Raw genomic sequence first — 20,949 nt, 5'->3', positions numbered from 1 at the left:
TCCCTTGCCGCTGTACCGCCAAAGTCCGAGTGCAGTCAAAGGGTGAGATTAGGGACGTCCTATCTTGGTTGACGGCCCGTCGATATCCGGCTATCTCCCGCCCCACCCACCCTCATTTCAGCATGCGGGGTTCTTCGCCAACAGATAAGGAGCTGAAGAACTCCGCCTATCTCCTGTTTCGTCCGACACCTCTGCAACACCGCCCCCCCCGTTTCCACTGCGAACAACCACGTACGTGTGGGACGACGCTTCAAGACGTCTACCCCAGCACGCGAGTTGTATTGACCTGGCCAACGGCGAATGATTCGGCAGGATGTACAATCAAGTGGACTCGCCGAACGTCCGCCGCCGTAGGCTGAGCGACGAAAGCCGCCGGGATGGAGCAGGCAAGGAGGATTCGAGCCGGAAGAGGAAGCGGCGCATCCTCTCGTGCGATACGTGTCGTAGGCAGAAGTGCCGGTGCGAGCTTGACGATGAGTCGGAGGCGTGTGCGCGTTGCCGCTCGCTCAGGTGCGTTCGTCCATGACTGTTGCCCAGCATCTGTGTCTGTTGCTGCATAGAAGACCAACCAGTTTGGGCCCGGACTGAACTGGCTATTTTGGCAATGGGGAAAAAAAGGGGAGAGAAAAAAAAAAGGCATAATTTACTAAGTTAAATAGGATCACTTGTACGTGGAACGACAGTGGCGATACGCATTCGGTCTCGTCGCGCGAGACGCCGGTTAAGCCCGATGTGGAGGGAAGGTAAATTCACTTCCGGGTTACAATTCACTTTTAGCTTGGCTTTCTCCTTTATTTTTTCATAACCATCCATAAATACTGAATTCGGGCTGCTGGTAGATTTCGAAGCATAGAGGCGTCAATAGCCGATCTCAAGGCGACGGTACAGATGCTGGCATCGGGAAGCCGCCCCGATGTTAGACGGACTCTCGCAACGGGGCGACAGGAGCGGCAGCAACAGCCACAACCCGCAGATAAAAACGGCAACGAAGAGAATGGCGCTGCCAAAGCGTCAAGAAACGAAGAAGTCGAGCCGGCAGACCGACACGTCTACTCATCCCCGGCCGAGGTTGTGCGGAAAGTCGGGAGCCAGCTGAGTGGAGGGTATCGAAGGACGTTTGACGTTCAGGCCGATATTGTCTCTGTCGGAATATTGGACGAGAAGTTGGCTCGCGATTTGGTACCTGAGTAAGTCATGTACACCTGAAGTCTCCCCCGTCCAAATTGCCCTTCGCCGTAAAGGAAAGTGGTAAGAGGAGACAAACGAGAGGAAATAGAAACTCCCCAGCGTGGTCCCGGAATAGAAAGATCGTACGCGCTAATATGCCACGCAGATTCGTCCACCGGAGGCGGCATACACTGCTCATCAACACCGAGGTCGACCTCGCTCCCAGGAACCGAGACCTCCGGCATGCCTCGCCATTCTTACACGACGTTTGCTGTCTTCATGCGATGAGGTTCACCGAGCATAGCTCATCGGTACTGCACCGGCGCGTATTCGAGCATGTGCGGCTGCAGATGGGTCAGTTGATGATTGCGAGTCCACTGCCTCTCGAGGAATTGATGGGTATCTTAATCATGAGCCTGTGGGCTTCGGCGCCATCGGTAAGTACAGACGCACTGCACCATTAAATAGGGTCAGATCGAGGAACTGGGAGGAGTTAATGAGTCAGCAGAACCTGCGTTGTCAACTATGACAATTGGGGTTCTGGGATGTTGGCTTTGTACAGCTTGCAGGACATTTCTGACACAATGGCAGCAGGGACCCGAATATATCGACAGTTGGTTGATAAGCGGGCATTGCGCGCAGCAGGCGATGCTGAGCATCAATTTCTCGGATATATTGTCGAGGACAAAATCCGGCACGGCTACCGAGGAAGACCAAAGGGTCATGCGACTTTGGGCCAATACATGCTTGGTAAATCTCCAGTAAGCCGCACTCCAACTTTTTGCGTCCGTTCATAATCACCTTGGAGAGAAGTGGAAAACTATGAAATAGGAGGGGCCGGATAGACCATTTGTGCTGTATCATCTGGCACAATACAATATGATGATGTTACTGACGTCGACTATTGTGCAGTTGGGCGGCGACTACTAGTCGACCAGCAACCGTACCGGCCGCATATCTCCAGCAGTGCAAACTCCTCCTCAAGTTCGAGGAGGTGACGATGCGGGATGCCATGGTGTATGCCGAGATTGTATTATACCTAATACTACAGGACAAGTTCTCGCAGAGGTCGTATCTAGGAAGCGATGGTGCGTGCGAAGAGCTTTCAGCGTGGAAGTCGAGATGGAATTATTTGTTCGGTACGTTCGAACGACAACCCGCCCACTTTAACATATGAATGAGGAGACAAATCGCCATCCCATGCATTGGGCTTCGAATAATCCCTGCAAAGATACCAAATCCGCTTGCTGACACGTCATTTGTACAGAACTCCCTGCCGCCTCGACCCTGAGGATAAGCTACTCAATCGCATGGCTGATCCTCGCCCGGCGTTCACTCGAACATGACCAAGCCACATCAGACCAGGGCTCCCTGCTGAGTTCGCCGAGGCTTAACCCAGTAGACTCTTCGATGAACAATACAAACAACAGTGGCCACTCTCAGGGTTCTCAGGGCCCTCCGGACATGACACAGGCGCGCGTCAGCACCTTTGCGACAGACGTCATAAGAGCCTTCGTCGACATGCCCGCGTCGCGCGCGGAGGAGCTCCCAGAGTTCCACCGCCTGTGTGTGGCGTACGCAATGCTTATAATCTCAAAGTACGAGCAGAAGCCGCTGGGCATCGGGTCCTCGGACCGCGAGGTGCTGGAGCTGCTCCGCGCGGCGCAGAAGCACAACGGCGTCAGGGGAAACAGCGCCCCGTCGGCCATACAGTTCGGACTAGAGAGGGCATTGAAGCAGGTCGCGACAAGGGTCGACGGGTGCCCTGGGGATATGGCTGCGATTGCTGGTGACCACGTGCTGCCGAGGATGGAAGCGTCCTCGCCGAGCGGTCGTAATGTTCAGGGCCAACAGGCAGGACCGGCGTCTTGGGCGCAGACCACACAACAACACCAGCAGCAGCAGGCCACGGCGGAACAGCATGACCACCCTTCATCTTTCACAGGCGCGACCCTGATTCCGGAGTTTGACGGGTCTCTTGCATTGGAGACGATGGATTTCTTCTTCAGTGGGGGACACCTTGGGCTCGGGGACCATACGTTCTTCTGATCCCGCGACCGGGGAGTTTAATCGATCTGCGGATTTCATGTCGGTGAAATCTCAATCTTTGTAAGGAATTCGAAATGGAGAAGGGGTGCTTGATTTTGTTCCTGTATCGGCGTTAAAAGTACATAATTCCGCCCAGCGCCCACATAAGCAAACGAACAGCCTACTATTCCAGGATGCAGTGTTTGTACCGGGCATTTCCGTATATGACGGCCATTATCGGTTTATTCGACACGTCTAACTCGATGGTTGTACGGGTTCGTTAAGCTGGTAGTATATAGGGGGTAGCCATGACGCCATTGCCTGTCTATACAGCGGATGTACCTATTTGAGTTCGTTTGCGCCACCGTGGCTGGCCACGGGTCTGCTTCCTGCGCCGCGTAGAATCATCAGTCCTTGTAAGCCGTACTGACCAATCGTTGGCAACTATCCAACTTTGTGAATCCTATAACGCAACCCTAAGCGTATAGTATAAAGGTCCACCTAGAACTACCATCCATCCCCGGCACTAAGCGGTTTCTCTGTTATCCGGACCGCTATCTTGATGCTAACCGACCGATTGGCTGGTTTTGTTTACCTGTGCTGACCAAGCAGAATACTCTTGCCGATGACATCTCATAGTGGTATAAACACCGACTTTATCATAAGACACTTGCGCAGCAGGAGTCAAGTGCCGCTTGGCCAGTAGTCCAATGCGCGCCGCGAAAAGGGGGCAATTGTACGGACAAATGGGCATTTTGGAATGGAGGGGCGAGGCAAGGGCAAACAAACATTGAAGGCGCAAAAGAAAAATTTGATGCGCGGCACCGGGTTCGAACCAGTGCTGTCTGGGTTAGCAGGATTCTGTAAACTGCGAGGATGCTGGCTTACTTTCTGCCTCTCGAAGGGTAATGGGAGGGCAACGAGTTAACCACTACTCCAACCACGCCCGGGACTTTTCTGGTTTGTTTGTCGGGTGAATTTCTCGACTTCTTTTTGGAATCAAGTAGCATAGTGGCAGGTTCGATGTGCGGCCGGTGAATGGGGGGGCTCCGTGTCGTTCCTTCCAATTGCTCTCTGCCTGCCAAGTCCCTCCCCTTTTTTGCCACGGGGGACGGGGGAGGATGATGACATGGATATTGCCAATTCGGGCAATAACACATGCCGTTTTATCTATTCACCGCCAATCCTTCCAACCCGCCATTGCTTGCAACCTTGCAGTTTGTTTGTCTTCAATCTGTAGGATACCGAACCAAGAAAAGAAAAAAAAATCGTTTGCGGCGGTTTGTCGGCCATGCCTTCCCTCTGGTCGGGCTTTCGACTAGTATGTGTGTGCTATCAAAGTGGGTGGGTACGTCTTGGTACTCACCTCCCCATGCACAATGCGGCTTGCCGGACGCCGCATACATTGTTCATGGCCAGCTCTGGTCGTAGGTAGTATTATGCTGCCCCCGTCTCTTGGGTTTCAGGTCTCGTCTCCGGGATAAGCGAGGAACTTGGTGTTTGAAGCCGGCTTTGCCAACGATCGAATTCGGTGTGTGTTTCCTGCGCCAGAAACATCCACTGGGGGCCGCGGAAGAATAATCTACGTCCCAAAATGCCTACTGCCAACGACTAGCCGAAGGGAACATGCTCTCACTGGATCGTTGGAACGAAAACCAATACCGAAATCCATGAAGAATCTACAGTTTTGCTGCGTTGCCAGTCCATGTTTGTACACCTGCTCGCTTGTTACTGATAAGAGATTGAGAACAGAGCATGTAAATGTCATCGCCGGAAGGGCGTTCATTTCCCAAGGATTATTTAGCCATGGCGCCCCACCCCGATAGTAACAGTTTGCGTTTTATGTGTCGAACGAATAGAACCTACGAGACACGCGGTGATGGAACAAGGAGGAAAATAAGATGAACGTATCTAGGTTAAGACCTCGCGGAGCGCCTACAACCATTTTGCACATAAGCACGAGGGGCGAAGTTAGCATTCTCGAGGAAGCCACCTGCACTAGTCGCTACAACGTCGGATCACTGTCTCTGATGCACCGAAAAGCTTGTTTGTACCCCTGGCCCCCCGCAACGGCATTCCGAGGTCGTTGCCCAGGCGCAGGCAACCCATAAAGCAATCATGTAAGGCAACAAGGCCGTCGAGAATGACGAATGTAAAAACCTAGCGACAACAGATCACATGTCGCAAGGGTATCAAAGTTGGTTTGAGCTGGTAGAAAGTTTTCCGTTACCTCTCTACGTGCCGTGGTAACGAGTTGGTGGATAGGGTTTGAGTTTGCCGGTCGCAAAAGTAAAGAGACTGAACTCTTGAAATGAGCAGGATGCTCGGGGCGTACATGGCCATTTATTTTTCTCTTCTTCCGCCGAGTTCAGTCGTCCATTCGTTGCTCCGTCGCTTCGGCACGTAGCCCCGCCCGGCAGGTTGAGTTCGCCGGGCCCTGTAGTTGTGGGTTTTGTCTTCTCGTTCAGGGGGACCCATCCGGGTCGGCCTTTGGGCTGCACCCACTGCCGTCAAGCTTCTCTCTTTTAAGGTTTAATGAGCCACTGGAATAACTGGACCCTGCGGAGAATCCTAGCCGCCCAAGCCCGCAGCTGCCGAAGAAATCAAGAACCAAGAGAGGACCATGGTTCTAGACTACCTGCACTAAATCCCTACCACGGCGCTGTCGGCTCCACCCCGGTCGCCCCAGGGTCACACCACAGGTGCGTGAGAGACACACTGCACCTGGAGCGATTAGCGTTTTCCGCCCATACTCATTTCGTTGGCATGCCCCCCCCCTCCAGGTTCTTTTCCCTCTTGACATTGACAAACGCTAGGTCGCCTCGTGTGTGCCGGCTGTCTGCTCTTCAGCCTTATCATGTCTTGATCCTGCAACTCCCACGCAGCTGACAGCATCTGCAAATACACATTCGCAGCCATGGGCCTCGGAGTTCTCGAGTCCAAGGTCTTGGACCAAGTGCCAGGTGAGTTTCACGCCCGCTCTGTCCTCCTGCCATCCCAACGCTGACGCTGTCAAAATCCCAGGGACCACGCGCTATTACGACGATCCGGACCGTCCGCAGACCGCGACCGATGCCCACCATGGCTTGAAGGTCGATTCGAGCGGCGACGTGCCCATCATACTTGTGAGATACCGACGACACGACACCGCTGCGTGCGCGCGCCACCACTGACAGACAACCTTTGCCAGATCCCCCAACCCTCCGACGACCCTAACGATCCCCTCAATTGGCCCCTCTGGAAACGGGACCTCATCACCTTGGTCCTCTCCGTCACTGCCATTTTTGCGACCGCCCTCGGTCCCATTCTCGCTGCCAATACCGTCACCATCGCTCTTCTGTTCAAGACCAACTTTACCCGCATCGCCCTGCTGACCGGCTACTTCCTCCTCGGAGTCGGCGCTGCCGCCATCTTCTTCGTGCCCTCGGGACGTGTCTGGGGCAAGCGCCATCTCTTCATTCTTGGAATATGTATCCTGATCGCCTCATCCGCCTGGGCCGGCGCCGTAGGCACGGACTATGACTCGCTGCTTGGCGCCCGCATCGTCCAAGGCATTGGCTGTGCCCCCTTTGAGACCTTGGTCAATGCCGCTGTCGGTGACCTGTACTTCGTCCATCAGCGCGGCTCGCGCATGGCTTTCACGAACTTGGCCGTCTTTGGCGGTGCCTTCTTCACCCCGATCGTCGTTGGCAAAATTACTCACAGCATCGGCTGGTGGTGGACCTTTTACTTGGAGGCCATCTTTTGCGCCGTTATGCTTCCGGCAGTATTCTTCCTCTGCCCCGAGACGGCTTTCCGCCGCGATGCTACGTTCAACACCGACATGGTTGCCCAAACCGTCGACCCCGCCAATAAGGCTTCGTATATCAACGACAGCCCCGGCAGCAGCCCCAGTGACCACGAGAAGACGACCGCCGGTATGTCGACGACCACGCCTGGTCTGGAGGCTAGTCAGGGTGCCCACACCCCGAAGAAGACCTTCGTCCAGTCGCTCGCCCTATTTGACGGCCGCAAGACAGATGAGCACTACTGGAAACTGCTTCTGCGCCCTTTCCCTCTCTTCGTCCAACCCGCCTTCTTATGGGGCTGCCTGATCCAAGGTACAATGATTGGCTGGACGGTCTTCATCGGTGTCATTGTCGCTGCCCTTTTCCTTGGACCTCCTTACTACTGGAACGAAGTGTATGCTGGATACGCCTACGTCGGCGCTTTCGTCGGTGCTCTCATTGGGTTCGTTATTGCCGGCGTCTTCTCCGACTGGAGTGTCAAGTTCATGACACGTCGCAATGGGGGCATCTACGAGCCCGAGTTCCGCATTGTCATGGTGCTCCCCATGTTCGTCATCGGCTGCATCGGCTTGTACGGATTCGCCATCACTTCCGCTGGCCTCTCCACCGGGGAATACCACTACGTCGTCCCGCTCGTGTTCTTCGGCTTCGAGGTTGCTGGCATGGTCATCGGTGCGGTGGCTAGCTCGCTGTACATCGTCGACGCCTACCGCGACCTTGCCATCGAGGGCTTCACCATCATGATCATCTTCAAGAACATTTTCAGTTTTGGCCTCACGTACAGTGCTTACGACTGGATTATCCAGGGCGGCATCAAGCCCACCATGATCGCCATCTCTAGCATCCAGGCCGTCGTTTGTGCTTCCAGCATCCCGATGTGTAAGTACCAACCGTGTTGAATTTTCGCATGACGGCAAAACTAACGGATCAATCAGACATATATGGCAAGCGTGTCCGCGCTTACTTCCACCAGCACGACTTGCTCGAGCTGACCGGCCTGCGATGAACCACCGCCCCTGTTTTCTTTCTCCACCCAACAACGCTCAATCTGGAGCTTCATTCTTTTTAAAAGCGTAGGCGTCTCGGGGGAGCACTACTTGGACTACCCGGCCCCGATGAGTGGGGGGCCCTTTACCCGCCATTGGGCGTTTGAATGTAATCGACAATCACAGTACTGTAGTTAATGCCTAGTTCTGGTTAATACACCGATAAAACTTCCAATCTCAATGTGACTACGGCCGAGGTGAGCGGCGGGCAGGGGCTGTTTCAAATCTGCAATCCCGCAGCATGCGTGTTCGCCCGTTCAATATGGGCAGTTCGGCGACATATCTACGGACCATTTATTTGGCTTGCGAGATGCACGGGGTGGCACTTTCTGGAACACCGTGAACGAATGACATGGAGTAAAAACACTCTCGCATATGTCCGTCGTCATTCCTCTCATCCTTTGGGTATAACTATGTTGGGTGTGTGTGTGTGTGGTGTTAATGTTATTTGTGTGCAATTCCCCTACTCCCTTCAGCCGACCCCCCCCCCCCCCCCCCCGCTTTCCAAAAAAAGAGGTATGTCTGTATGCTAATCCCGCGCCCAGAACAAATGCACCGGAGGTTTCCCCGTCCCAGGAGGTGATACATACAACAAGCCAACCGTTTTCCTCTCGTAGCCCAGGGGGAAATAAGACAACATTGTTAAATTTAGGGGGGTGATTTCGTTTTTTTAAAGAACACACAATATTGCAAACAGGTATCGGTCGGACATGATAGTTAGGGGGGAGGTTGGTATGCTAGATATATCATTTGGGGTGGTTAATGGGCTTTTTTTTCACAAAGTTTTCTCAAATAAAAAGGGGGCAAAAAGAAAAGAAAAGAAAATGGCAAAAAATTCCAAGTCACGCTTGCTGACATCCATTCATACAATCATGTCGAATCAACCAGTCAGCTTCCTCCACCAACTGCTACGCGGCGTCGCCGTAGCGTCGGAGAGCATGGCCTGCCGACGCCGCTCGTCACTTCCTTCGGAGCCGCCGCCGCCGCCTCCGCTGCCGCCGTATCTGCGATCACGTTCCTCGCGGCGGAGTTTGCGGCGGCGATCGTCGGCCTCGTCCGCAGTGCCTTCTTCGTACCGGGCCCTGCGACGACGCTCACGCCGCTCGCGACGAGCTTCGTCCTCGGTCTGAGGCACGGCGTCCGTTTGTCCGCCGTCCTCTGGGGGTGGGCCCGCATCGGTATGCTCCTTGACCCACGATGAGGTTCCGGAGTGGGGCCACGCCGGGGGTTGTTCCTCATCGCGCCTGTACCGATGTCGCGATGAGTGCATGGCATCGTCGCCGGACTCTCGGGTAGACCGCCTCCGGCTGCCGCGTTGGCGGATTTCTTCCCCGTCGGTAGCTTCGGCGGTCGCACGGGCGGCGCGCCTGGCTTCTCGTCTGGCCCTTCGGGCTTCTTCGTCGTCAGCTCCCTCGGCATCACGGGCACGCCGACGTTCTTCTCGGGCCGCTCGTCTGGCCTCCGCATCGGCTTCCGCAGCTTCACGCTCTTTACGACGACGGCGTCGTTCGGCCTGCTCAGCCTCTCGTTCGTCTGCTGCTCTCCGTTCTTCCTCGTCGCGTTGACGAGCCGCGCGTCGTTCTGCGCGTCTCGCCTCCTTCTCTTCCTGTCTCCGTGCCTCGAACTCTTCCTCTTCTTTCCGGCGGCGGCGCTCGCGTCTGGCCTCATCTTTGGCGCGACGTGCGTCATCGACATCCGGTTCAGCAACTTCGGCCTCCCTGGCGGCGCGACGAGCGCGACGAGCAGCACGGCGTGCCTCCTGGTCCATGTCAGTCGCGGCCGCCGGGTCGGCCTCTTCTGCATCGCCGGCAGAGCCCTTGCGACGATCTCGCCGGGTCTCGTCATCGGTGGCATATGTGTGCCGTCTTCGCAAAGGGTCTGGGCGCTCTGTCTTGGGTGTTCTGAGACCACTAAACAAGCCACCGAGACCCTTCTTGGCACTGGAATTGGACCGTTTCATTAGGGGCGGCTCGGAAGGGACGTCGGCATCCACCATGACAATATCGTCGTCCTTGGGGTATCTCGGGCGTCGGCGAGACGACTTGGGAGGATTGGTTTCGTCTCCGTCACCATTGGCACCAACCATGACGATGTCATCATCCTCGGCAGGAGCGCGCTTGCGTCGCCTGCTGCTGGATTTGTCGACACCAAGCACCTTGGCAGCCTTGGACGACATGGCAGGCGCGTCTTCTGGAGGAGGCGACACTAGGCCGCTAGCATCAACCGAGTGGCGACGTGACGGCCGGCCAGTGGAGCCATGTCGCCGGTCCCGAGTAGAGGTCGCCCGGGAAATCGGCGGGGTGCTGAACATGGACATGAGCTTCGGGCGCATTGGCGCTGGTGTATCCATGTCCTTCTCGACGGGTTCGACCTTGCCGGAGCTGGAGCCTTTGGACGAGCCCTTCCCTTCTTCCTTATCGGCAGACGAACGCTTTCTATCGCGCCTTTCAGGTTTCGACTTGGACTTGCGTTCTCTGTCCCGGTCTCGATCTCGCTCTCGCTCTCTATCCCTGTCTTTCTCGCGAGACCCAGAGGCTGCCCACGCGCCCCACGACGAAGAACCTTCCCGGTTGATCTTGGTCCGTTCTTTTCTGCTAGACTTCGGCTCGGGTGGAGGCGAGAAGGGCTCTTCTTCCTCAGCGATGGGTTCTTCGGGCGCAGGGGGCTCGGGTACAGCCGGGGGTGGCGGCGGAGCTGGCGGAGGAGGGACTTCTTCAGCAAAAATATCCCTTTCTTTGCTCTTCTTACTCTTCTTCTTCTTTCTCTCCACTGGCATTTCAATCACTTCGATGATGTCGTTCTCATCCTCCTCAGCAGGGAAGGCACCCGGGGGTTCAGACGGCTTGTTCTCCTCTTCGAGCGTCTCAACTTCGACCAAAAGCGGTTCCTCTACCGGGGCCGGAGGCGGGGGCGGCGGTGCAGGCGAAGCTTCGGCGCGCTTCTTCTCCTTTTTAAGTCGTTTCCTTTCCTCCTTTGTCAGGGCCGGGGGCGGTGGTGGCGGTGGGACCGGGTCCTCAGGAACTGGTTCCTCTGGGACCGGCTCCTCTGGTGCAGGTTCCTCCGGGGCGGGTTCTGGTGCAGGTTCCTCAACAACAGGTTCGGGTTCGTCTTCCGGCGGCGGCGTCGGTTCAAATGCTTTTAATCTGTCAGTAATCTTGGTTCCTTTAGTCTTACGAGCCGCAGATGGTTGGATCCAGGTCGGGGCATCGTTGTTTATGGCGGATGAAGTACTCGTGTCATTCCAGCCGAAGTTCGCACCTTCTAGACATTTATGAGTCAGCAATGTAATCTCGGGTGACACATGCGTTGAGCGAGAAGTTGGTGTGCTGATGTGAATGGGGATTGGGGGAGGTGGAGTTGCCTGAGGCCGCATACCTTTCTTAGACTTCTTCGTGCCAATGCCCCAGAAGCTAAATGCATCGTTGGACGGCTTGGGTTCCGGGGCCGGGGGTGGTGGAGGAGGAGCAGGCTCTGCGGGCTCGGGATCGGCCAGAAGCTCCTCCACCTGCTCCGGGGTAAGTTCGATGTCGAGTAGCTCGTCATCTTTGTCGACGTCCTGGTCAGGGTCCTCCTCCATGTCCTTGTCCTTGTCCTTGTCTTTGCTCTTATCTTTCTTATCCTTCTTGTCCTTCTTGTCTTTCTTATCCTCCTTCTCTTTATCTTTCGACTTGGACTTGGACTTGGATTCCTTCTCCGTCTTGGAGCTCTTTTTCGACTTCTTCTTGTCCGCCGCCTCAGCTTCCTCTCGCTCGCGTGCAGCCTGCTCCTCAGCCTCCTTGGCAGCAGCCTCCTCGGCCTCTTTGGCCAGGCGCTCTTCTTCCTCTTGGCGTGCAGCCTCTTCGGCGGCGGCAACGGCTTCGGCGGCGGCGGCGGCTTCGGCATCGGCAGCAGCTTGATCTGCGTTCCGTTGATCGATAGCCTCTTTTAATGTATCGTAGACTGCCTGGTCCTTCTTGGTCAATTTGCCCTTCTTGGCCTTTTTAGCCTCTAGGGCGGCGAATTGTTCATCTTCTTCAGCAATCCTGGCAGCCTCGGCTTCAGCTTTTTCGGCCTCTTCTTGCTCGATTCGAGCCTGCTCAGCAGCCGCCTCCTCCGCTTCTTGAGCAAGACGTTCCTCCTCTTCCTTGGCTGCTTGTTCGGCGGCGGCGGCTGCCGCCTCTTCCTCCTCTTTGGCTTTCCGCGCTGCTTCTTCTTTCTCGGCCTTCTTCTTCTCCTTCTCGAGCTTCTTGAGCTCCTTCTCGCTCAGCTTGGGCTCTTTCTTCGACTTCTCCTTTTCCTTGTCTTTGTCCTTGGACTTGGACTTGGAAGAGGTTATGTCGCCCCAAAAGCTGGATTTCTCTTTCTCAGGTTCTGGTTCTGCTTCAGGCTCAGTCATGTCCATTGTAGGAGGGGTGGGAGCTGGCGGTGGAGGGTCGGCGAGTATGTCCTTACGGTTCTTAGACTTCTTTTTCGAGGATCCCCAAGCAGCCCAATCATCCTCATCGCCTTTATCCTTAGTTTCCTCGACGGAATCCGGCTGTACGGAATCCAAATTGGGCTCCTCGTCCATAACTTCAACTGGTTCGTTTTTGGACTTGTCTTTCTTTTTCTTTGAAGACGACGTTCCCCAGATGTCATCAGCGGGTTCTTCAATGGCATCGGGCTTCACAGAGGCAATTTCGGCATCGCTTCCCTTCTTCTTCTTGTCCTTCTTGCCAATGTTCCAAGAGTTGAAAAAGTCGTCACCATCCAGGGGGTCGGAAATATCGGGTACTGCGGGAGGAGCTTCTTCGGCAGGGGCCGCGGCTTCCTCCACTTCACCAAACTCGACCAGGGCCATGGAGTCTTTCTTCTTCTTCTTCTTGTCTGCTTTCTGGTCCAAGGCTGCCCAGTCATCGTCCCCGACTGCCTCCGCGGCTGGTTCCTCTGCAGGTAGGGCTTCCTTGCTCTTCTTCTTCTTCTCCTTGTCTTTGTCCTTGTCCTTGTCTTTATCTTTTTTCGACGAAATACCCCAGATGCCCCAAGAGTCCTCTTTAGGCTTCTCGGCCTCGGCCTCCTTCTTCTTTTTCTTGTCTTTTTTCGAAGAGCTAATAGAGGCCCAGAAATCGTCATCCTCCTTTTTCTCTGACTCTGGCTCTGGTTCCGCAGAAGGAGGGTCAGGAGCAACCTCTGGTTCGGGTTCGGGCTCGGGGTCAGCCGATTTCCCCTTGTTTTTTTTCTTGTCTTTCTTGGAAAGACCAAAGCTCGCCCAGTCGTCTTCCACTGGCGGTTCTGGCTCCGGCTCTGGCTCGGGTATGGGTTCGGGTTCGGGTTCGGGTTCTTTGGGGGGTTCAGGTTCGGCGACAAGTCCCTTCTTCTTCTTTTTGTCCTTCTTCGACGTGGATACGAAGGCGCCCCAAGGATCGTCCTTCTTTTCCGGCTCGGGCTCCGGCTCGGGGGCGGGAGGTGGGGCCTCAGCAACTGGTTCGGGCTCTGGTTCAGCCTTGCCCTTCTTCTTCTTCTTGCTTTTGCTGGTTACGCCCCATCCGAAATCGTCGACTGCCGCCGCTGCCTTGGCCGCTTCTGCTGCTGCTACTGCCTCGGCGGCTTCTGCTGCCTCCTTCGCTGCCTGCTCTTCGGCTTCCTTGGCAAGTCGCTCCTCTTCCTCCTTTCGAGCAGCCTCCTCGGCTTCGGCGGCAGCGGCTTCGGCGGCGGCAGCTTCGGCGGCGGCAGCTTCGGCAGCGGCAGCTTCGGCAGCAGCTTCGGCAGCAGCTCCACCTGCGTTGCGTTGATTGATGGACGCTTTTAATGTATCGTAGACTGCCTGGTCCTTCTTGGTCAATTTGCCCTTCTTGGCCTTTTTAGCCTCTAGGGCGGCGAATTGTTCATCTTCTTTGGCAATCTTGGCAGCCTCAGCTTCGGCTTTTTCAGCCTCTTCCTGTTCGATTCGAGCCTTCTCAGCGGCCTCTGCAGCGGCCTCCGCAGCGGCGGCCTCCTCCGCTTCTCGAGCAAGACGCTCCTCCTCTTCCTTGGCTGCTTGTTCGGCGGCAGCGGCGGCAGCCGCCTCTTCCTCCTCTTTGGCCTTTCGCGCCGCCTCTTCCATCTCGGCCTTCTTCTTCTTCCTCTGCTTGCCGCTCAGACCGGCAAACGGGTCTTCTTCAACTTTTGGCGGCTCTGGCACAGGTTCTGGTACTGGCTCTGGTTCGGGCTCCGGCTCCGGTTCGGGCACAGGGTCCACAAGAAGGCCCTTCTTCTTCTTCTTGTCACTTTTGCTCATCGAAGTTCCCCAGCTCCATGGGTCAGCTTGGGTAGGGGGTGGGTCAGGTGCGGGCTCAGGGACCGGCTCAGGTTCCGCGACTACCACTGGTTCCTTCTTTTTCTTACCCAACCCCCAGGAGCTCCAAATGTCGTCCTGCTTTGTCTCCTCCTTTGGCGGTTCCGGTTCCGGGTCAGCAAGGAGGCCCTTCTTCTTCTTCTTGTCTTTTTTGGACGTGGTCGTGAACCCCCAGGGGTCGTCCTGCTTCTCCGGTTCTGGCTCAGGCTCTGGCTCCTTCGGCGGCTCGGGCTCAGGCTCCTTACTGCCCTTTTTCTTGGTTGTCGCACCCCATGATCCCCACGGGTCATCCACAGGCTCCGGGGCTGGTTCGGGCTCGGCTGGTGTTTCGTCGTCGCCGAAGCTGAACCCAAGTGTCGTGGTCTTCTTCTTGGGCTTTGCACGATTGAGACCCCAAGGATTTGAATCAATCTCTTCCTTTGCCTCTACAGGCGTGCTCGCGGCTGCAGTCTTGTTAGCCCCGGACCAATCCCAAGTGCTCCCAAGTCCCGTGCCTGCAGTCCAACTTGTACCCCATGTTCCAAACCCTGACTTCTTGGTGTCCGTTGAGCCAAAATTGATATCAAGCGTGCCGTTGCCACCGCCTGTGTCATCTAGTTTGATCTCGTGGAAGGAGTCGAGGTTGGATGCCGGAATAGTCGGTGGTTCATCGTCCTTCTTACCCTTCTTTTTAGATTTCGCGGGTGCGAAGCCCCAGTCGTCCTCTGGAGGCGGGTCGTCGACGGGTGGTGGCGTCTCCTTGTCGCCCCCGTCGCCATCGCCTGCGGCGCCGCCGCCGTCAGCGTTGCCTGCATCACCACCCTGGTCTCCTCCATCGCCGGCACCTTCATCTTCCTTCTTAGCGCCGTCGTCGTCGTTATTGTTGTTGGAGACCGGTGCCTTGGCTGGCGCCTTCTTCTTCTTCTTAGCCGCCTGCATAAAGCCTTCCTCAGAACCAAAGTCGATCAAAAAGTCGTGTGTGGGATCCCTGAATAGTGCGTCCCCCCTGCGCCGTTCTTGCTTTTCTGTACTCGAAGTTTGGGGTCGGGTAAAGAATGAAAAGTCAGAGGGCCGTCGGTTTGCAAAAGCGCCAGTGTTGGCCGGGTCGATTATTTGCTCGGGCGACTCGGAGGGTTCAGAAGGTGGGTGAAGGCGACGCGACCATCGTGGACCGCATTCTGGTGCTTTCAGCGGACTTGAAATGTCACATGCAATTTTGAGGGGTCGGCGATGGGATGAAATCTAGGGATGCCAAACGGATTAAATTAGCTTGATAGTTCATCCCAAGGCAGTGTTAGTGGCATTGGGGGGCGAAACGGCGTCATATCCCTCGCTTCCCGGATTCCCCAAGGAAACGGGACTTTCCCGGCCAGCCATTGCAATGAACAGGAGCCGTTAGACTTGGGAGGGGCGCAGAGGCGTCGACTCTGGAACGGCGCCGGCGCGCACAAATTCCCAGAGATATCTAGGACAGAGAAAAAAAAAGTGAAGAAAAAAAGGAAACCCATGACGGCGAACGAAAAAGTTTCGGTCGTACCTGAGCATTATGCGATGCGGATTCCCAAGCGCGGGCGATCATGCGCAAGCGGATGCGCACATCATTCTCATCCCACCCAGTCGTTGATGACGGGGTCGTCCTCCAGCCGTATGCGCCTTCTGCCCATCCTAGTGGGGAGAATGTCGAAACCGCGGCCGCAGCCATGTTGGGAATTGGAGCTCGTGTTGCGACAGCTGGGTGCGAAAATCATGGAAGCTGCGTCAGTTCGGGGGGGAGGAACGACTGAAGACTGAAAATGAATGCAGTTCGCGATCGTGTTTTGTGTTCGTTGCTGTCGTACGAAGGGTATCGGGAGGGGAAGCGGGTTTGCGCGCGCGCAGTGTCGTTTTGGCCGAAGAAGGAGGGATCGATGAAACGAGGGACGAATTGGCTGTACGAGGAGAAACGCCGGTAATAGACTTTTCCAAGCTTGTATTCGTAGGAACAAGGCGAACTGAGGCAGAGGGAGTAACAATCAGTAAAAACAAAATAAAAAAAAGAAGTTTGCCAACAGGATGAAAGACGTCGTAAATGCGCAGGCTGGGGGATTGGAAGGCCGGTTCGGCTGGAACCACTTTACGCTGCCCGGGTGCGCAAGGGACCTGAAGGGTAAGGTGAATTGATGGGGGAAGGGAGGAGGGGCAAGGAAGAGGAGGGCGGATAAGATATGGCACGGCAGGGCGAAATACCTCTTCGTCGGTCCTTCGCCTGGCTCTAATTATGTTCCTGGTCCCCTGCTAAGAATTGCCGGAGAATTGGAGGATCGATAACGGGCCAAGTGGGAGGAAAGCGATGGCAGCAGGGATGTAGCTTTCTGGCGTCACCGCTCAGAAGCTTCGTCGGTGTCTGTGTTACCAAAGTCACTGCCCAGGGTGCCGGTCCAGAAGTTGTTGGTGTTGAAGCTGTCAAAAGAGAAGTCAATTTTCCGGTCGACTTTTTTTTTTGGTATTCATCTCAAACAGATTTTGAGCCGTTCCTATGGCTCCTTTTTATTGGTTTTCTATTTTCACAAAGGGTGCCTCCCCCTGATGGAGGGGATGTCGAGGCACAATGAAAAAAACAACCAAACAAAAAAAAGGAGCAATAGGAACGCTGGAGGTGGTCCAGAAAAAAGATTCTTACAAGCCACTTCCTGCACAGGGAGCCAATGGCCCGGCGCGTCGTCGCTGGATCGTCGCGGCGAGGCGAATTGGTGGGTGACGGACAATGTTGCTGACCGCCAAATATCTTGCAGGAGGCAGGCAACGACATACGCCGTCAGTATTTCTGTACTCCTCGATGTCGGCCTGGTGTGGCTCAGAACGACGAGCTGAACCAATGTTCCGTGTTTCGTCGGGATACTGTACAGGTTGTGGTGCGAGGCGCAGCCGTCGTCCGTCGTCCGATTGAGCCCGTCTGGCGAGATGTGACGGCAATCAGATAAGGTCGAGACAGTTGTGCTCGTCGAAGCAGCACGCTCTCCCGTCCGGTTAGTGGTCGATTGCGGGTTCTTCTCTTCACCTTCCACCCCGACAGGTGCTTCTTTCTTTTTCTTCAAAAGTCCCGCCTCGTCGTGGAACGCGGCGGCAAGGGAACAAAAGGAACAGTTCGGAGAAACATGGGCGGTGGCCGCGCCTTGTATACCGCAGAGGTGTACTAGAGAAAGAGTCAACGATGCGACCCAAGCCAAGGTATGGAGCACGGTGAGTTAAGGTAAGGTCGGCGGGAGGAATAATTATGGATATCGATTGATGCCGCATGTACGTATGTACGTCTGTCTATGCGATCCAACCGCCCAGCCATCCATCATCCATCCTATCACATCCAATGCAAATACCCGTCTCATCTCAGTCTCCTAGTCGTTGCTCCTCGGTCCCCTCCTCCTCCTCCTCCTGCTGCTGCTGCTGCTGCCGGTGCCCCATTGCTTGCTTGCTTGCTTGCTTGCTACCTCGTCCCCTTCTCCACCGCATGTCCAACACCTTGGGCGTGCGCGTGTGTGTGGTGTGTTGTGGTGCGTACACTACATGGTAGGCAATACACTAGATCCCGAGCCATGGCCCATGACAGATGAGAGGAGGTGCTACGGTCGGCAAAAGCGCAGTGTGCGGTGATCCCTGGCACTTTGGACGGGTGGAGGGGCGGGTTCGGCGCTTCATTGGCCGAGCGAGTGTGATATGAGCCATGCGAATCCCTGCAAGTCCCGCCTGTTGACTCGGTTCACACCACCGTGACCCCCTCCTCTTCAACCCGCCGCCCAGGTGATGCCATTTCTCCAGGATCCCGTCCGCTTCAAGTGGGCATCCGCGTAGCACACACACCACACGGCGCGGGATCGAAAAGGGCCAGGAAAGGTCAGGAGGGGGGGTTCTGGACGCTGCTTTGCCCGCCACACGCCTGTCCAAGGTCGTCGGTGTGCACGAAAAAACCAAGACAAAAGTCAAGCCAGTATCCATCTTGTCGTGAGTGTGTGGAGTGTCTTGCGAGACTTAAATATCCTGCGTGGCTTCAGCAAACAGCGGCCTGGGTTGGACGGGTTCCAACCATGTCACAAGCTACCGGTAGTGAAGCCCAAAGGGAGAGAGAAAAGAAAGGGCAGCGGGAGATGATGGAACGAACGCCCTTGCCGCAAGCACCCTGCTTCCCCTGCCATGCCATTTCACACTCGCCTGGCCTGCTATCTGTATAACTGCTAATTACCTACCTGCCTACTTTGACATGTAACTACGGAAACCCGCCTGCCTTTGAGTTCTGAGTTCTGGGCTCTGGGGCCTGGAGAGGCACATCATATACACCGTACCCGCCCGCACCCTGCCGAATTGACAACCTGACAGTTGTCTCTGGGCTCCAGTTTCCTAGACTAGGTAGGCGACTAGGTGACTCGGTGACTAGCTGGACCCTACGCACTTATTTCTTCGGCCCTCTTCCCTGCTCTAAAAACGCAGCATTACAGCGTTGGTCCTTGGGGTTCCTTTGCTGTTGTCACAAGTCGGCTTCCTTTCGACACTGCGGTATTCCATGTTCCTCATGACGATGGTGCTCGCTCTGCTGGCAGCGCACGCTTCGCCACTACATTGCACCCCTCGCCTACCGCCGGCCAAAAATCGGTGTGTATCACGGCCCCTGCCAGAGCCCTTATCTGGTTACTCCCGGACGCTCATTCCCTCCTCGGAGTTGATGTCGGGCACTCTGGCGCGTCTGCTCTGCTCGATATCCCTTCTCTTTCGCCTAAAGCGCTCAACAGCCAGCTGAGGTACATGCCTTTTCAGCCACTCGACCGCAAATACCCATGTACCTCCTCCACATACACCAACCCCGCCAAGCAAGGGAGCTCCCTCGCACATCTCCCCGCGGGATAAGGAGGTGGCGTACTTACAGGCATATCACTGCCTTTGTTGATGACAGACAGGCTCGGCCATGCATCTGCGTCCGGAGGGAAAAGCTTGGAATGCAGGCGCGAGAAACTGGCGGGGGAAGAGAGGCGAGAACACCATGCTCATCATCATACCTACGCGCACTGCGGCATCCAGACCGCACCCTCTTGTCTGCACCGTCGCGCCGGAAGCGGGACGGCCTGAGGGAAGAATGACGGGCCTTTCCCTCTCATGGAGACGTTGCCATGCGGACAACGGCTCGGCCAGCTTGCTGCTAGCTAGCACCGGTGCGGTAACGCACCAGATGAGGTATCGATACATTACCGACTGGGCAGCCATGCGCCTACTAGCATGGGACACCACCTGCTGGACCTTGTATTCGTACCTATGCTCGCCCGAGGACTTGCTGGGTCGCCTCCCCATCTCGCCGGAGCCCCATCTGGCATCTGCACGATGGCGGACGTCCATCCAGTCATCCTAAGCCAGCTCCAGCGGCCTGCATCTCGACGGGTGTGCTCGCGCGCTGCACATCGGGAGCTAGCCCTGGCCTCCTTGCACACCCAGGTCTTCGGCCCTGCCTGGGAGATGCGACTGCACGTCTCTACTGGATCGTCTGGTCTGCATGTCCCACCTCCAGCATCGCATGGCGCATGTCCCTCCACTCATTCCACGAGCATCGCCTAGAGCGGCATGGCGCCTCCTTCACCGCTTCAACTCCTCAACCCACGCCTGGGCGAATTCGCACCAACCAGCCACGCCGAATCGTCATGTCTGGGCCTTGAGCTTTGGGATACCGCAAAATTTTATTCCCTCTCTTCGTTGTCAATGTATGGAATAAACACGACCAAGACAAACTACCGCTCACTTACATGGGACTGGTCAGTTTGAGGTGTCGGGCATAACGCAGGCAGAGACGAAAAGGAACACAATGGGCTTGTTCTGCCCGCCCTGTCAGGACAACCACGGACAAGGCCTTGCCCGACAAGCAAGCAGATGATGCACTGAAGAGAAAGCGGCTCTTACACTAGTCATCTCTTACACTAGTCATACATGACCTCGTTCACTACGGTGTATCTGCCAGCTCAGTATCTGCCACCAGTCAACCATTCATGCATGTTTGACGGGGACGGCTCCTCGGATGAAATGTCAGGATTCCGTGGCTTTCTGGCGGTCAGACCTGAAGCGTCAACAGTTGGCCGCAAGGACCACGACGGTCAGTCAGGTTGAAACTATGGGTCGATGTGGAGGACAACGCACCACGATGCAATATCACCAACATGGTTAGCTGCAGAGTCGAATCGACCTGCACGGGAATCCTGTCGACCCTTTTCGAAATAATACCCAGAGCCCAAACCGTAGGGTGCTGCTCCGTTCAATGACGGGCATCGAACCATCCACATTGCCAATTTGTGATGCCCCAAAAAGATGCATGCACGTATCTCCCGCTTTACAACCCATCATCTCTTAAGAACCGGGTGGTGCGACAGCCTGCTTGTAACGGGTCCTCTCGCCTGTTCTTGCGACAGTTTATCCACCTCATTCCCAAGAACACGCGCGTATCCATTTAAACCGAAGCACTCTGTTTCAACGGTCGCCAACTGGGGCTTGGTAACGCCACATCGTGCTTCTGCAGCCTTGTGTCAAGGTGCCTGTGACGTCGATTCGGATGGACCCGAACGACACCAGTACACTGGAAGAAACAGGTTGCGACGAAGAAAAAGCCGGGGTGGTAAGTCGGGACGAGCCTGAATGCCCATGTTCG

At 55.8% G+C, this 20,949-nt stretch overlaps 3 protein-coding genes across 3 annotated transcripts; 2 read left to right on the top strand and 1 right to left on the bottom strand.

The window, feature by feature from the left end:
• Positions 1-313: 313 nt before the first annotated feature.
• EsH8_VI_000579 (Zn(II)2Cys6 transcription factor domain-containing protein) lies at positions 314-3,216 on the top strand (the record flags this gene model as incomplete). The annotated part of the gene is made up of 7 exons (XM_083271832.1): positions 314-510; positions 660-743; positions 840-1,187; positions 1,334-1,604; positions 1,762-1,928; positions 2,080-2,306; positions 2,435-3,216. The coding sequence occupies 7 exons, from the start codon at positions 314-316 to the stop codon at positions 3,214-3,216; spliced, it is 2,076 nt and encodes a 691-aa protein (XP_083127006.1).
• Positions 3,217-6,112: 2,896 nt separating this feature from the next.
• On the top strand, positions 6,113-7,989 carry EsH8_VI_000578 (major facilitator superfamily domain-containing protein; the record flags this gene model as incomplete). The annotated part of the gene is made up of 4 exons (XM_083271831.1): positions 6,113-6,158; positions 6,220-6,320; positions 6,386-7,862; positions 7,919-7,989. The coding sequence occupies 4 exons, from the start codon at positions 6,113-6,115 to the stop codon at positions 7,987-7,989; spliced, it is 1,695 nt and encodes a 564-aa protein (XP_083127005.1).
• Positions 7,990-8,909: 920 nt separating this feature from the next.
• EsH8_VI_000577 (uncharacterized protein) lies at positions 8,910-16,002 on the bottom strand (the record flags this gene model as incomplete). Its single annotated transcript, XM_083271830.1, has 4 exons — positions 8,910-11,290; positions 11,405-12,385; positions 12,461-15,542; positions 15,838-16,002. 4 exons carry the CDS (start codon positions 16,000-16,002, stop codon positions 8,910-8,912), a joined length of 6,609 nt encoding a protein of 2,202 aa, XP_083127004.1.
• Positions 16,003-20,949: the final 4,947 nt, after the last annotated feature.

This window comes from Colletotrichum jinshuiense, chromosome 6 (genome assembly GCF_051148585.1).
Source record: "Colletotrichum jinshuiense chromosome 6, complete sequence".
NCBI lineage: Eukaryota > Fungi > Ascomycota > Sordariomycetes > Glomerellales > Glomerellaceae > Colletotrichum > Colletotrichum jinshuiense.
This window is presented reverse-complemented; position numbering and strand designations above follow the sequence as displayed.